Genomic DNA, 16,568 nt, shown 5'->3' with positions numbered 1-16,568 from the left:
ATTCGTTCCTCCCTTTGACCTATTCTTCATGGAAAACTCTCTGTCAGCCTCAGTACAGGGGACGCGGTGCCAAGCGAGGATGGCAGGGCCTAAAACGAGGAATGGCAAAGGGCAGCAGGGCATCCCTTGCTCCTCCAAGCAGTTGTGCTGCAGGCAGAAGGGAGAGGTACACACTCCACCTGTCCTCTCAGTATCTGTGTTCCTGTGGTTTCTGCTCTTGCGGCCAAACCGCTGCTCTGCAGAATGGGAAGGGTTTCAAGACTACGGTGCCTAGACGTGGAGTTGTCCCTTGTCCACTCCATCTCTTGTTGGACTGTGGTTTCCCTCTCAGCCCGTTTTGCTCATGCTCTTTCCTTTGTTCCTGCTGTCAGATGATGGCTTTCTCCCCTTTTCATTTCTTTTCTTTGCCTGCTAACTTCCCAACCCTGGTGCTCTGTTCATTTTCTTCTTAGTTTTGGGGCAGTCGTCTTCACTCTGCCTGTAGCAGCTGCATAAACTGCCATCACCCCTTGTTTCTGGAAGAGCATTGCTCTCTGCCTCTGCAGGGATCGAAGGCTGCATAATTAACCTGGAAACCTCTGCGCCGGCTCTGGAGGCAGCGCAGACACTCAGTGGAGTGCACAGGACAGAGGGCTCGGGAAGCCTGGCCGGGAACACCCAGGGCTGGAGCCGCAGCTGCCCTCCGTGCCCGTGCCTTTTCCCTGTCCTGACTCACATCTTCATCTCATTTCATGTTCTTGTGTTAGAGAAGTGAATGGGATTTCAGCCTTTCTCTCCCCTCTTGCCTCTCCTGCCTAGCTAAGAGAACAGTACACAAGAGAACAAGGTTGCTTTCCAGGACACCAACTCTCGTGGATGTTACAGCAGGGCACGTTTGGATGTCAGCATCCAGGCTCCTGTCCTCACGCCTTGTAGTCAGTGCCCTGCCAGAAGCCTTTTCCTTCACTCGCCCCTTTCTCCTTCCCCCTCCAGCTTTGCCCACATTTCTTCTCACTAGCTCCCTGGTTCTCTCTTCTCATTTCCTTCTTCCAGAGGCTCTCTACCCTTTTCATTTTTCTCTCCCTCCCTCCCTTGTCACTCTCTCTTGTCACCCTCCCTCATCTCTCCCCATTAGGATTTGCAGTGCAGGTGATCAGTCACAGAGGGATGTTTTCTCCAGCACAGCAGCTATTACCCAAAACTCAATTTCCCCCATCTTGAAATAGCTATTTTAAAAAAAAAAAATCTTTCAAATGGCTCTGTAACATTCTTATCTTCTTTGCAGTGTTGAGTCAATATACCTTCTGAGAGGAGAGATTTCTTTCTTTATCATTCAGGGCTGGGGGCTGAATTTAAATACAGTAATACATCCAATTTTTTCCTTTACTGTCCAAACCAATTGCAAAATAAAACACTTCCCCCTGCACCGTGCGTTCTTCTCACCTTTCTTCCAAACAATATTTGTTGTGCAAATGTAATATTTTCAAGCTCAGGTGATTATAGTAACATTTGTGATAAAAACCAAAACATAAGGGTAATGGCATTGTTTTTCTCTTTAATGTGTTCTTCGGCGTTGCCGAGGGAGGCTCTCCCAGCGCTGTTCCCCAGCCGTTCTTTGGCAGTTTGAAATGGATGAAGCATTTGTTTCAGAGACGACCCCCCATCCCCGTGTTCAGGTGTCAGTGGGTGCAGCAGGCAGAGAGGTTTCTCTGGTCTGACCCTGCCAGGATCCCTGACGTGGGCACCATCCTTCCCCTCCCGCTCGCTCCGTGGGCCCCACGACACCTTCCCAACCTGCCCACCCTCAGCCGCACTCCTGCTGCTGGAGTCCGACTCTCTCCTAACTCCATTCTCTCTCCTCCTCCTGTTCAACCAGAAGAAATACAAAGGCGGAGAGGAGGAAATTAGATCTCTAATAGTGGAGATGAGTGTAAATGATGCGTGAGCTGCTGGAATTAATGCTCTGGTTTCTGCAGCTTCAGGAGCCTCTGGGCCTGCACATGTCATTTAGCTGTGGCTCTGCGCTTGCTTAGCAGTCGGGCGGTGCCAGGGCTCATTAGACAGAGGCACGGCACTGCTGAGCTCCTACAATATCCCCCCAAATGTGGAGGAACCAACTGACAGGTTAAGGAGGGAGCTAACTGAAAACACACCAACACTCAGCTGGCTTTTGCCTTCCTTCAGAGGAGAGAAACTGCACAGAACAAGCAGCCACTCTCCCTACCCTCTGCCTCGCGCTGATTTTGGCCTCTGTGTCCACTCTCTGTGTGTTTCTTTCTTTCTGTACCCAACTGGGTGATCAGATGCCTGCCAGACTCGCTTAGCTGGCCTCGTGCCCGCTGCTCAGGACCTGGGGCTGCCCAGACTTCCTCTCCCATCCCTCATTACTTCACCCTCAGCTGCTCTGGACTTCCCAGCCTGAGCCAATCTGTTCCAGTCTCTTTCTGCATGAGTTGTGCTGTGTAATGGAGAGAGAGAGAGAGGATGGGAGTTTGGGGGACTCCTGCCTTGGTTCTTCCCTGCCCTGGGAAGCAATCTGCTTGGGTGATGAGGACAGGAGGCTGGGAGTCAGGATTCCTGAGCTTGTTCTTCCCAGCTGCAGGAGAGTGTGTGGTCTGGTGAGAAGGGCGGACCTGTGCACACCTTTCCATCGTGAGGAGAGGGAAGAAAATAATTCCAGAATGTGTCAGCACCTCCCGGCTGACACGCTGGCAATGCACCTCGTTTCCTAGATTTGACAGAGCCCATCCACCTGCACAGGGGGTGGGTCGCAGCAGCAGCTCAGTTTACAGGGGATACACTAAAGTACACGGAGTTGAGGTGAAACCTTGCTGCTGATCTGAGAACCTACTGCTGCAGCTTAAGAGTCTGCATCTCCTGACCAGCCACCCTGTCCCACGTTTGACTGAAGGTGTCTCTTCTCTCCCAGTCCCAGGGAAGCCCATCCTGTCCGTGCACCAGACAGAGGAGAACACTCTTCTGGTGAAGTGGGAGCCTCCGTTGGATGCGGAAGGCCAAGTGATGGGCTACCGGCTCCAGTTTGGCCGCAAGGATGTTGACCCCCTGGCTACCTTGGAGTTCACAGCCCTGGAGGATAAGTACACCGCTCCCAGCATCCACAAAGGCGCCACGTATGTTTTCAAGCTGGCCGTGAAGAGCCGGGCTGGCTTTGGGGAGGAAGCTGTGCAGGAACTCACCACCCCTGAAGACATCCCCAAGGGTTATCCCCAAATCCTCGAGGCGAGCAACATCACTTCCGTGTCGGTCCAGTTTGGCTGGCTCCCCCCCGTGCTGGCCGAGAGGAACGGAGCCATCGTCAAATACACCGTGGCCTACCGGGAAGCCGGTTCTCCCGGCAACCCTCTGGAAAAAGACCTGCCCCCCTCCCCAGAGAACTCGTACACCCTCAACGGCCTCAAACCCAACACCGCCTATGATGTTAAAATCCGTGCTCACACCAGTAAAGGCCCCGGGCCGTACAGCCCGACCGTCCAGTATCGGACATTCCAGCTGGATCAAGGTAGGACTTACCGGTTTCTCCTCCCTCTCTCTCCTTGTAACCGGTGCCGGGAAGGCAGAGAGCTGGGGAGGTCAAGCCAGGCTCAGCCAGGCTCGTGAGTAAATGCAGAGCACTCTGGGTTCACACTCAGTCCCTCAGCTCCTCTCTGCCTTTGTGCCAGGTAAGTCCCTTTTACCGCTTTCTTCTAAGTTAAGTCCGGACACCCTTCTTTCGCTGGCACCTGAACTGGGGGGCCAGTCGCTATACAGGTGGGAAGAGCATTTTCTTCAGCTTTTGCAAACAGCCAAAAGAAAACGGAAAAAAAATCAAAAACCCTCAGAGCGTGACCTGGGATGGGGTTCCTCACCTGAGCATGCTCAGAAAGCCAGCACCTCGTTCCTGCAGCAGCCACCCAGACCCCTAAGTGTGTGGGCAAAGCCACGCACCCTCCCTCACCCCTCCCTGGGGTTAGGCATGGGGACAGGGAGCACTGGGAGATGGACCTTGGCAAAACTGAAGCAAAGTGTGGAGGAGGGAGCGAGCCCTTCCATTCCTGCAGCGGCGGCCAGACCCACACTGGCAGGCCCTTGTGCCAGTGCCTGATGTTCTCTTCCTTCTCTTTCTTGCTCTTCCTTCCCTCTGCTGCCTTTTCTTCTCCTTTCTCCCCTTCCTCCTCACTTTTCTCCCAGCAGTTTTACCCAAAAATTTCAAGGTGAAGATGGTGACGAAGACATCTGTCCTTTTGAGCTGGGAGTTCCCTGAGAATTACAACTCTCCCACCCCGTACAAGGCAAGTGCAATGGAGGAACCAGAACTGTGTTTTTTCCTCTTTTCCTGGGAGTCTTGTCCATCGGTTTGAATAAGAGGTTGTAAGAGGCTGGAATTCTGGATTCCTGCTTCAGGTGTAGGCAGATAGATCACTAGATCGAGGAGGTGGGCTGGAAATCAGGGCTGTTGGGTTGCATTCCCACCTCTGCTACCAAGTCATTGCCTCCCTAGGCAAGTTACCACGATTTTCCCATTTCCACATAAAAATGAAGTCTCAAGGCTTTGTCCTGCATCTGCCTAGTGCCTGGGGACCCTGCAGTGGGCACAAAAGCAGCTCCTCCCGTTCCCGTGTTTGCAGCAGCTCTGGCAGAGCTGGGTGGAGCATAGCACAGCTGAGTGCCCCGTGTTCTCTGCAACCCAAAGCAACGGGGAGGAAGGAGTTTGGTTGGTTGTGCAGTATCAGCCTTGCTCATGGTACAACTTTGCTGCCTCTTCGCCTCCCGCAGATCCAGTACAACGGGCTGAATGTCGACGTGGACGGCCGCACCACCAAGAAACTCATCACCAACCTGAAGCCCCGCACGTTCTACAACTTTGTCCTCATGAACTGGGGCAACAGCATGGGCGGCTTGCAGCAGAACGTCGCTGCCTGGACTGCTGCTGACATGTTATCGAAGAAGCCAGAGGTGACCCACAAGCCTGATGCTGATGGCAACGTGGTGGTGATTCTCCCAGACGTGAAGAGCTCTGTGCCTGTCCAGTAGGTTTCTGTTAAACTGCAGACGTGGGGTGCTCAGATGTTGTTGTGGGGTTCAGCCCTGATGGCTCGAGTCCCCAGTGTGGACCAGCAAGGGCAGCAGCAGGGAGTGTGTTCCCTGCAGTTTTAGCCTTGCTTACTGTTGTGTTTTGGAGCTACTTCCCAGAGGTAACGGGATGCTGAAGAAATGCAAAGGGAGTAAATAAGGAGACGTCATATGAGGCTGCCGCTGAATCCAGGCTTGTTCCAGGAGCAGCAACAACAACTGTGCTAAATTAAAAATAAGGGGCTTGCTGGGATGGGCCAGCGGGGCTGTTTGGGCAAACCTAGCCTTCCACGTCAGTGTGTGCGCTCTCTTCTTCTGTGGCTCGTCAAAGGAGATTAATTCCTTCTATTTCTTCTGATTATTCCCAACTCTTAGGGCTTACTACATTGTGGTGGTGCCTCTAAGGAAGTCCCGGGGGGGACAGTTCCTCAACCCCTTGGGCAGCCCCGAGGAGATGGACCTGGAGGAGGTGAGTGTGGGTGAAACTGAAGTCAGTTGTAGGGAGGGAGCAAGCAGCTGTAATGGATGGGATGGTGACCTGAGAGCCTGGCAAATGTGGTTTGGGGTATCTGTGCTCCATGTTCTGAGTAGCTAAGGTGTGGCCAGTCTGAGTGGGATGGTTTGGCTCTCCTCCCTTCCTGCTCCTTTGATGGTACTGAAGGCACTGGGGCTCAGAGTGTTCCTTTGCTTCCTCCAGCTCGTTCAGGACATTGCCAGGCTCCGACGCCGAAGTCTGCGTCACTCCCGCCAACTGGACTTCCCCAAGCCCTACATTGCTGCCCGTTTTCGCTCCCTCCCCTCCCACTTCATCTTGGGGGACATGAAGCATTACGACAACTTCGAGAACAGAGCCCTGGAGCCAGGGCAGAAATATGTCATCTTCATCCTGGCCGTGCTCCAGGAACCCGAGGCCGTAAGTGCCACCTGCTTTCTCTTGCCCTCTTCAGATGCTTGTGCCCCTCTGTCCCCGTTAGTGACCAGAGGCAGCAGCTGCTCCCTCCTGAGCTGCCAGCAGCCCTCCTGCCCTCCTGGCATTCTCCATAACTCTCCCACCTGATGCCAGAGCTTGAGGGTTTTTTTTTTCTCTTTGTCAAGGCCTTCCAGTCCGCGTGTGGAGCTTTTGCATGTGGCTGTTGGAGCTGTTTGAGCTTGTGTCTGCGTGCAGCAAACGTGCTCTTCCAATGACTAATGACACAAGCTGCCACTGCTGCATTTTGCCAGTCTTTGTAGGCAGAACTTACCACACTTGTGGCTCCAGGTTTGAGTCCAGGATGGGGAGCCTGAACTGTCCGCTCGGGACTACGCTCAAGTTCAGAGATCCCTGGGTCAGATCCCTTTATGAAGTCATTCCTTGTAAAGTCTGTCCTTTTATTCCTTAGAGCAATGACCCTGCACATCCTGCAGCACGTCACACGGGCTGGTCATTACTGACTTCCCAGCCAAGCAGAGAGGGGAACGTTTTTTTTATGGAAAACTACATGTGTTCACCACCACTTCAGCAGCTCTGCTGATTTCACTGGTGCTGTGTTTGGCTTTATGAAAACAACTGGTTTAATATTTACCTGCCTCCTCCCTCATGCACAATAGGAAGCGGTCTAATACTGTGTTGTTTTTAAATCCCCCTATGGAGTTGTAGCAGGGAGCTATTTGAAATTAAGGGTTTTCAGCGTTTTTTTTTTCCCCAAATAAATATTTAGTTGTGTATTTGATGTTAAAGGATTAGGCTGACACGCTTCTGAATGGGTTTCTCGATCGGATTACTGCAGCTTGGGGTAATTTCTGCTTTAGCACAAGGTGCTGCGTGCTCGCTCACAACGGCCTGGATTCACAGCAGCTCCCAAGTATGGAGCAGCATTTCAGTCTTGCTGAGAGCTGATAGAATTCAAGGACCCAGAGCCCAGATCTTCTGTCCTCGTCCTATCCGAGACTTTTCCCTCAAACCAGGGCATGCCACTTCTCCTCTGTGCATTTCGTTTCTGTGTGAGGTGGGAACGCAGCCTTCCTGGGGTGTGGGGAGATTGTGGCACTCAGGAGAACATGCAGGCAATGCCTGTTAAGATTCTGATGAGTTTCAGTGTGCCTCTGATGCTCCTCAAGCACAGCTCGGAGCAGAGGGAGGAGAGGAGACATACTGCATTTTATTAATTTATATTTAATTTTAAGGGTGGGGTTTTTTCAGTCACCAGACCAGACTGTTACTAAGTGTTAATTCTCGTTTTAATCCCTTGCCTCTTTCTCTGGAATCCCATCTGACTGTCAAAATCCAGGTGGTTACATGAGAGCTTGGAGAAAAAGTTTGTGTGTTTGTGGAAGTGGAGAGGGCTCGGGGATGTGGTGGAACAAAGTCAGAGTCAGCTGGTTTTGTAAAAGCCCCTTCCTGGCTGCAAGATGAGGTGGGCTGTAGGCACAAGGCAGTCTACAACCTCATGTGGATGGGATTGATGGTCTGTCTTGCCTGGAGCATTGGAAGAGGAAGATACCTGTCATGTGGATGCTCACAAATATGAGTTTCTTCTGTAGGTTGGAGAGGGTATTTGCTCTGTTACTATTTGGTTTGTGCTGCAGAGAACTCACATCTCTAGCAATTTCTCTTGTGGGATACTGCGTGCTTGCCCGTTGTTTTCAGTCCCCATTCCATCTCTGAACCGTGTTCCACAATCCTTCATGTCTTCCAGACTTTCGCTGCTAGTCCGTTCTCCGACCCCATCCAGCTGGACAACCCTGACCCACAGCCGATCATCGATGGAGAAGAAGGGCTCATCTGGGTCATCGGGCCCGTCCTGGCCGTGGTGTTCATCATCTGCATTGTCATTGCCATTCTACTCTACAAAAAGTAAGAGATGCTTCTTGCCCAGATCTGTGACCATTCTGAACGTCCCCAGCTCTAGCCCCTAGAGGGAATGTCCTCCTTGGTCCTGTAGCTGTCAGCTGAGGGTAAATCCTTCCCCCGGCACCAGAGAGAGGAGCCCTGAGGCACAAATGCTGATGTGGAAGGGTCTGATTGGCACAGGAGAGATTAGCAGTGGGCTGCAGGGACTGGCTGCTTCAAAGTCTACCCCGTGGGACTCAGTAAAGCTGTGCTTGTCTTACAGACAGTCTGTCGTGGCATGTGTGCAGTGAGTTTGTCAGGTCTCTTGCCCATCTCCTGCAGAAAAGCTGCTCACAGCCGTGGGCTCCCCTTTCTGTGCTCTGTATGTGTGCACAGGGGAGGAGATGATGCAGAGAAAACACTTTTGTGCTGTGGATCAGCAGAAACCCCCATTGTTCTCAAACTGGTTTTCAGCTGGAGCTGGGAGATGAGAGCAGGGGTGTAATGTGAGTCTGCAGGAGAGAGGAGGGAACAACCCCTGGAAATGTCTCCCTTTTCCTTGGCTTTCAGAGCAGCTCATGGTGTGTGGATGGGAATGGGGGTCCCTTGAGCACACTCAGTGTGTGCAGTGAAGGAGGACAGGAGAGGAAGCAGATGCTGAGCAAAATAGATCAAGAAAAGGGGCAGGATGGCAGCTATGGTCAGCGCAGGGGTGTCCTTAGCTGGGACATCTAGTACCCAGGCTGGAGGGAGCTCTCCTAACCCTGCTCCACCTTCCATCTGCACAGGTGTGTTTGCTTATGCACATGGGTGGGTCTTTTGCACCCCAGTGTGTGTGAAGCTGCTGGACACACGAGTGCTCTGGGGTCAGGGACTCAGGTGGTCCTTGTTGGTGTTCATTAGCACCGATCTAGTATTTGCTGGTCCCACCTTCCACCTGTGTTACCAGGGTTAGAGCTGAGCAAACACTTCCCCTCTCCTCTGCACGTCCTTTCTAACCTGAACATTTGTCTTGTCTTCTCTCCACTTACTGCTTTCCTGGACAGCAAGCCAGACAGGTAAGAGCACTGGATTTGCCACTTACTTAGGTTCTTTCTTGCTGGGCTGGCTGTGTGTTAGGCAGTGTTAACTGTCTGTGGTGATGGGGCTTTGTTGGTACGGTTCCTACTGTTAGATCTGTCCTAACAGACACCCTGTGTCAGACTAGCATGGGACCACGTTTGAGTCAGGGCAGAAAGAGTGAAGAAAGCCCAGCTTTCTCCTGCTTGTCCATTCCTAAATGTAATGGCCCTTTCTCAAGCTGAGAAGCAGTGACAGTAAACGGCTCATAAAGTGTTGGGTTAATGGAGCAGAGAAACACCCATTTGTGCTGCAGTCAGAGGTGAAAGCGGGTTTTCTCCATGTCTGACTGCTCCATCCAGGCTGTCCCTGAGCCACTGGCATACTGGAAGCAGAATCCCACCAGCTGAGCTGTCCTCACCCCGTTGCAAAAGCTGTTGTTGCCCCATCAGCCAGGGACTTCTAACAGAGTCCGTTTATGACTGCAAAAATGAGGCTTATTTCGAACCATTTCCAAGGCTGGGAGAGCTTTCACTGGAAGTAACTGATGGGTTTAGCCAATGAACTATTAACAGCAGTTTCAGAACTGCGGCAAAAATAAACTATTCCCAAGCTGCAAAGTGGTGTGATTCTAAAATGCTGCCCCATGCAGTGCTGGCAGGGCTCATGCCACTTCTTCGAGCTATTAATGACATTAAGAGACAGCTAAAAATGTACTGAATAACCTCCTCTCTGCCTAAGTAATTGCCATTATTGCTGTGGGCGTGTTATTGGAGGCTTCTGTGCAACCCAAGCAGGAGAGGTGAGGAGCTCTACAGCCGTCTGGCTGGAAGAGCTGGGACAATGTTTGCCAGCCTCAGGGTGTGGGCACACGTTCTCAGCCCGCTGAAGAAGTTCTGCTCCCAGCAGCTTGTCACTGTTCCCTTGCCAGAGGTTATCACTTCTTCAGATCAGCACTGGGCTTTGCTTCCACATTCTTTTCAAGGAGAATAAGCCAGGTCAGCAAAGACTTTTCAACTGCCTCAGCTAACCTAACCCATTTTGAGCAATATATATTAGGAAGCACTTACATGTGCAGCTCATCTGGCGGGTTGGAGCGGGCTTCAGCTGCTGGCAAGGAGGTGAGACAGCTCTCAGCAGGCACAGCTGTGATGGGAGAGGGTGTATCTGCACCGTTCTTTGAACCTACATTTTTAGGGTTCTACAGATCAAAAAAGGTTGAAAAACGCTGCTCTGACTTCTCTGCAGCAAGGCACGGAGAGCTCCTAAAGAAACCAGCAGAGCAATATCAGTACTTTACGACCAAGGTCATGGCCAGGAGATTCTGTACTTTTCCAAATGATGATTTTGGCTCTGGTTCTTTCAGGCTGAAAATGGCTTGGCCAGAATTGGAAGGTTTCTGCTTGCAGAGCTCTGCAGAGTTCAGTGGAGGCTTTTCTGAGCAGGGAGGCTGAGCTGCGAGTTCATGGCACCTCAGCTGCTCCTCGCTGCCTCTATGTGCTTCTCCTGTGAGAAGGGGGAACTTCAGACTCGGCTGAAAGCTGCTGAGGGGCTGCTGGGCCATTGTAAACCCATCAAATACAGCACTGACAAAACTTTCCAGACCCCTTTTCTGATGCATTTTATGTAAATCACATCCTTGGCTGCATCTGGCCCTGATTTTGGCGGGAGCTGTGCTCAGGTCTGAACCTGGCCCGAGTGGCTGAAAAAACTAAAAGGCCCATAAGCTGAGATGCTTTGTCTTTTTGTTTGTTTGGTTGGTTTTTTTAAAGCAAACGGAAAGATTCAGAGCCACGGACGAAATGCCTCCTGAACAACGCTGAAATCACCCCTCACCACCCTAAGGACCCCGTGGAAATGAGGCGCATCAACTTCCAAACTCCAGGTAACCGGCTGCAAACCAGCCTTTCTCCCTGGGAAGGCAGGAGTGGAGCAACTGCCCTTCCCTTGGCCCCTGCCTGCCTGCGCGAAGGCTGCTGCAGCGCTGCCTTGGAGACCTCGTGCTAACCCAGGATGCAGCCGAGGGACCTCAAAGCCTTGTCTGTGCTTGTCTAAGCTGAGAGAAACCTTTGCTGGGAAACCTCGAGGACCTTGTGCAGGCTCTACCCAGCACTAGCAAGGCAGGAAGAAGGGCTCTACCCAGCTCAATTGGTGCGTTCTGGGCTAAGCACACAGCTGCAAGTGCCGTGGCCATGCCAAGCCTGACCAGTGCTGCCGTGCCTCGCACTGGGAGATCCCTGGGGCGGTGGAGGTGAAGCGTGGTGGGCTCCAGCCACCTCTGTAACTGGTGCTTTCTGCATCCATGCCAAAACCCTCCTGTTGGGAGCCAGGCTGGCCCCGTGGGCTGTGTGGGGAGAGGAAGGCAGCTGGGTGCTTCACTCGGACGAGGCTGCGTCTCCTGGCTGGGTGCAGACACCTTCGCTGCGAGCAGCCGCTGAGCTGGCGTGTAACTGCACTTAACTCCTGGGTAGAGAGGCTCAGTGCACCCTCCTTTCTGTACACGTGTGTCCCCATGTACATGCATGTCTAAGCTGCCCGCATGGCACCTCTGCAAGCCACCACTGACACGGCCCGGCACGGGCATGTCCTCACGGAGACACTTGGCGATGCTGAGCAGTGCCTGCGCACCGGTACACACACCTCTGCCTCCCAGTTCCTGGGGCTCGAGGATTTGGAAGGGAATTTATTGTGCTTTGTGGGGGCTGGTTGTTGTTTTCAGTTTGTTTGTATTTTTTTGCTGTTTTGTGCTTGTTAGTGATGTTTCTGCAGCTCCTGTTTCCCCTTCCCATCCCAGTCCTGTCCTTAGCGTTGTCTGAGTTTTCTTAGGGTGAGGTTGGCAAGTCGGTAGGTACCCAGAGGGCAGGGATCTTTGGGGAGGCACAAAGGCAGCCCCGGGCTGAGGGTTTCATATCGAAAAGAGTTAGGAACAACCCATCAGTATCAGCCCAAGCTTGGGAACAACTGAGTCTCAGCCGAGGGATGGAAGTGGGTTCAATCCAGCGTGCAGGGACTGAATGCAGAGCAGTTCAGCAGCAGTTACGTCCCTAAATGAGCTCTTACAGGAGAGTCTGAAGGTGTTTGAGACCTGCAGCAGGTCTGCTGTCCCTCTGAGCCTGTGAGGGAGTGAGCTGGGCACTGCTTGGAAAGCTTGAGACGCTCCTGGTGTCCCAACTGTTTCGCCCTTTGTATAAGCAGCTGCTTTTGAGTGTCCCCAGCTGCAGCTCGGCAGCGGTTTGCGTTTGGGCTGTTCTATACCGGGTGCAAACAGAAGCTGCCTTTGGAGCGTTCAGGTTGGCCTCTGGGTGTTGTGGGTGGTGGTGTGAGACCCAAGAGGAAGAGCTGCACTCCTCTACGTGAAACCTGTGCTGAAGTAAAAGTAAAGAGAAAAGCTGGTGGCCATCCAGACGCGCAGCAGCAGCTGGGAGCGCTGTGCTGGGTGTGTTTCTCCATGTCCCCACATAATCGCAGGGTCAGCTGAGGGCACCGCCGAGCTCCGGGGAACGTGGTCGATGGATGAGTCTGTCTTCCCTTGACCCTGCTGTTTTGGTCACGCTGTACCTCTGAATTCTTGGTCTAAGAGGCTTCTAAACGGTACCTAAGACACTCAGACCTGCTGTGAAGGCTCTGCAGATCTCAAAAGACGGCCCGGCTTTGTCCGCTCTAGCTGTCAAAAGATGCTGCCACCTTTTCTTCAGACATTTATCCAGCCAAAGAGTTTAGCTAGCTAGTTTATTCTGCTATATAGGTTGTGAAGCAGTAAAAGGTTTTAAAGGCTTTGGGAGAGTTGGTCACCTGCCTCCCAACTGCAAACAGTTGGGTGAAAATGGAGATGGATGGAAAATCAGAGCTTGGAGCGTGTTGGTGGTGATGGAGAGATTGTGGTGCAGTTGGCAGGGGAAGGCTCTAAGGTGCTGTCTGAATTAAAGCCATTTGAATTAAATATATTGTTGTTTAAAAGAGTAGGCTCTTCTCTGGCCAGATGAGCCAGGGTACAGCAAGCAGAGAGTCTCTGTCCTGTCCCCAGCAGGAAAACAGAGGGGGGGATGTGGGAATGGGTCTGCGCGTGAGCGTCTGGGCTCGGAGAGGGGAAAGCATAGCACACCTTAGATACCTGTCCTAGCCTAATCAGCACAAAAAATAACTTTCTTTTCCTCTTCAGATTTATGTTGGTTTTTGTTTTTTTTATTAGCATGAAATTTTTTAAAAAGTGTATATTTTATTTATTTTTTTTTTTTACTGTTTTCTGCAGATTCTGGTCTGAGCAGCCCTCTCAGTGACCCTGAGTTTGACTTGGAAAGTTAGTTCCTGTGTGTTTTTGTTCCTGTTGGTTTCATTTTTCCCCCCACCTCCATTATTATTTTTTTCTCTTCTGTCTCTTTCCTTTTCAATTCTGTTTCGTTCCCGTTGCCTTTTTTTTTTTTCCTTTTCGCCGATCTCTCTGTATTCCTGCGGTGTTTGCCCACCTCATCCCTTTTCTGTGCCATCTGTTTGTCTGACCTGCGCTTCCAGTTTTACAGTACCAAATAACAGGCCTTTTGCCAGACAAGGGTGGTAGCAGCAACCCAGAGCCCCTGGTAGCAGCGTGGGACATTGTCCGTCCTTCTGTGTCTCTTCTTTTGCTCTCTCAGGACACAGACCTGGCTTTTCAAGGCTTCCTTCTCTCCCCGCTGTGGAAGATGTTTCATTTCTGAAGCTTGGCTAAATGTCCCTCGTGCTTACTCGCGGGCAGAACGCGATCTTGTCGTGCACCGGTGTGTGAGCGTCGTACGTGTGCGTGCCTGTGGGTTTGTGTTCGTTGCTTTGTAACGTGGGGAAGGAGAAAACCGGCGCCGCAGCTGCTGATCCCCTCTCTGGAAAGAGCTGCGCGGGCCCCTTGGCATGTTGGACAAGGCAAAGGGCCATTTCCCATCTGGGGCAGGTGTCTGTGCCTTGGCATCGCCTTGTTCCAGGAGCACAAAGAGCCGGGGCCTCTCCACGGTCCTCCACAGCCCCCGGGTTTTGTGCCAAGTGCCATCCAGCCGTGGTGGTTTCGCAGGGATCAATGGGCTCTGGCCCGTGGAGCAGATGTGAGGGTGCCGATCCTGGCGAGTTGGCCGGGGCACAGAGAATCGAGGCTTTTGTGATAAGATTAGAGCGATTCAAGCGATTGAAACGTTAGATGAGACTGGTGCTGAAAGCCTTCATCCCCATCAGAAGCCAAGATCCCAGCTCGGCTGGGGAGTTTTGGGGTTTGATTTTTTTTTATTTTTTAAATTCTGGGCAGGGCAGTAATGGGAAGTTTCAGCTGACAAACACGAAGAAGCACAGATGCTGCTTGTGCTCGGAGATGTGAAGGCTGGGACATTTTTCTGAATAATTTAATCCAATCATTGGTCTCTTTGGTGTTGGATACTCCCGTCAATACTGTCCCAGTCCACCTGCCACCTCCCCTCAGCCCCCTGATTGTAACAGAGGGGGTTTGTTTGGTTTTCTCTGATCCTTGGCTGAAGCTCAGCCCCGGCAGCGCTCCCTCTGCCACCCTCCGCGCAGGGCAGCCCCGCAGCTCGCCGGGGAGGAGCCCACGAGCCATTTCCCTGCTTGTCTGAAAAAGAGTTATTGAATTAGAGCAGACAAAAGAGAAGCTGCTGCCCAGTGCCGGCTGGTACCACTGGGAAGTGCCGCTCCTGGCTCGTTTAATATCAGACTCCTCCTGGATCTTAATGGGAACCCCGACGCACTTGGCATTTTGACCAGGAAAGTGTTTATTGCTGCGGAGGTTTCTGGTCTTCTTTTGTTATAAAGAGCCCTAGAAATCGATCCGACAAGGAGATTTCTGTCTTTAACAGCAGCAAAACAAGGCGAGTTCCCATGCGGGCTCAGCCGGGGGCTGTTTGCGGGGCGGAGGTGGGGGCAGGATGTTCCCCAGCACAGACACAGAGCAGTGGTTCAGGAGCTGGTCACGCTGAGGATTTTTCCTGGAGCTTTTATGAAGGAAACTTGTGAAATGCCTTCAAGGAGAATGCGACTTCTCATTCCGGATTGGCACGGTGGGCCTTTCCCATGCAGCTCAGAGGGAAGGACACGTATTCCTCCATGACTTCTAAGCCAAAGAGAATCTGGGGTTTTTTTCTTGCTGGCTCGTTATTACTACGTTCTCTGACTGTTTTTTCTTTTTTTCCTTTTAACCTATGTGTTCATCATCTGGGATTTAATTTACAGCACTGTGTTTCTGAGCACGCTTCAGCAAATAATCTCTAGCTTTTTGCGGCAGAGTCGGGCCCAGAGCTGCCCCCCTGCCTCCCAGCCCAGGGGGGAAGGAGTCAGGGAAGGGGTGACCCCCAGAGATCTGGAGATGGTTTATTGAGTTGCCAGGAGTTGTTCTGAGTAGGGTTTGGCTTTGCTCTAATGCTACAGCTCAAGGTGTGCTTGCTGCCCTCTTCAGCCCTTACTTTCAGAGGCAGAAGGACAGACGCTGAGAAGAGTGTTTATAATATTAACTTGGTTTGGTCTCTGCTCTCTGGCATCTCAGCCGTGGCCTTCCTGTCCCACGTGGGCAGATTGAGGACCAGTTCCTCCCAACGCCCCCAGTCTGCATCCGTTGCTGTGGTACTGGGATGGACGGCAGCCACCTTCCAGTCCAGGGTGGGAAGTAAATCCTTCTCCAGGTGCAGTGGGCTACAGGACAGCACGAGCCTAACTAGGAGCTTTTCCTCCATGAGCCAGGACTTTCTGCCCTGATGCTCAGCAGAGCAGAATGAAGCCAGCGCAGCCTTCAGGAGACTTCAGGGTTATTTTTGTGAGCTTTTTTGGTCTGTTCCCCCCGGCTTCTATTTTCAGCCAGACTTCCTTGCGCTGAAAATAGCTGTCTAGCTAGCTGAGGAGAGACCTGTTGGAGTGGTGGCTCAGATCCACGCTCCGTGCCAGGCTCGTCCTGTCCCCAGGCCTGGGAGAGGCAGCGTCTCTCTAGAAGTCACTGTAAAACTGAGGATGTCACGCTTGCTTTGCCATCTCTGTGCTGAGTTTTCAGAGTATCTGACCATGCTGCTGCCACCGCCGCTGCTTTGTCACACACCAACACCCACGGGGCTCGAAATTCTCCCTGGCTTCCATCTCCACTCCTGTCCTTGTCATTGGGGGCACTGCCCAGGGCTTCTCGGCACGCTGCTGTCCTGCCTGTCCACTGTCACTCGTAGTGGGACCGGCTGGCAGGCGGCAGGGGAAGCCTTTGGAGAACCATCACCCAATGCAGATGAGCAAAGCACGGAGCGCTTTTCCACCTGGATTTGTAGCATAGGTACCTTCTGCTATTTGAGATGGTAGGACGGGAGAGATCCCTGCTCTTTGCAGAGCTCCAGCTGCCCGTCTCGGAGCAGGGCGTGCAAACCCCACGTCAGACTGAAGCCCGAGGCTGCCTTTGCTGCTCAGCCCCGTTCGTGGCTGAGATGCCCCTTCAGCCTGCCCAGGCTGGTGCAGCACGGCCCTCCCGCTACCACCACGGCTCGGAGAGGATCGAGTCTGTTCCCTGGCAGTTCTGCCTACCTCGATATGAGCACGACTGAGTGTTGGTGAGAATTGCAAGGGCAGCAGGTAACCAGGGTCACGAGGCATCGGTCTCCCCAGCAAATTGCTTCCCACCCCCCAGACTGAGAAGGGGCAGGAGGATCTTTTGCCT

General features: G+C 52.5%; 1 protein-coding gene across 9 annotated transcripts in view; it reads left to right on the top strand.

Annotated features, from left to right (window-relative positions):
- The window catches only part of PTPRS (protein tyrosine phosphatase receptor type S), a 156,024-nt gene that overhangs the window by 123,228 nt on the left and 16,228 nt on the right, over positions 1–16,568 (top strand). For 3 of the 9 annotated variants that reach the window (XM_068420462.1, XM_068420460.1, XM_068420461.1), the window contains 8 exons: positions 2,909–3,499; positions 4,171–4,268; positions 4,753–5,006; positions 5,425–5,518; positions 5,747–5,962; positions 7,725–7,882; positions 10,690–10,802; positions 13,167–13,214. In XM_068420462.1, the coding sequence (XP_068276563.1) occupies positions 2,909–3,499; positions 4,171–4,268; positions 4,753–5,006; positions 5,425–5,518; positions 5,747–5,962; positions 7,725–7,882; positions 10,690–10,802; positions 13,167–13,214 (1,572 nt within the window). Of the gene's footprint in view, positions 1–2,908; positions 3,500–4,167; positions 4,269–4,752; positions 5,007–5,424; positions 5,519–5,746; positions 5,963–7,724; positions 7,883–10,689; positions 10,803–13,166; positions 13,215–16,568 lie in introns of all 9 variants that reach the window. The other 6 variants (XM_068420465.1, XM_068420464.1, XM_068420467.1 and 3 more) reach the window with 5 other exon arrangements.

Source organism: Nyctibius grandis, chromosome 31 (assembly GCF_013368605.1).
Source record: "Nyctibius grandis isolate bNycGra1 chromosome 31, bNycGra1.pri, whole genome shotgun sequence".
NCBI classification, from domain to species: domain Eukaryota; kingdom Metazoa; phylum Chordata; class Aves; order Nyctibiiformes; family Nyctibiidae; genus Nyctibius; species Nyctibius grandis.
Note: the sequence above shows the minus strand (reverse complement) of the source record. Positions and strands in the feature narration are given on the sequence as shown.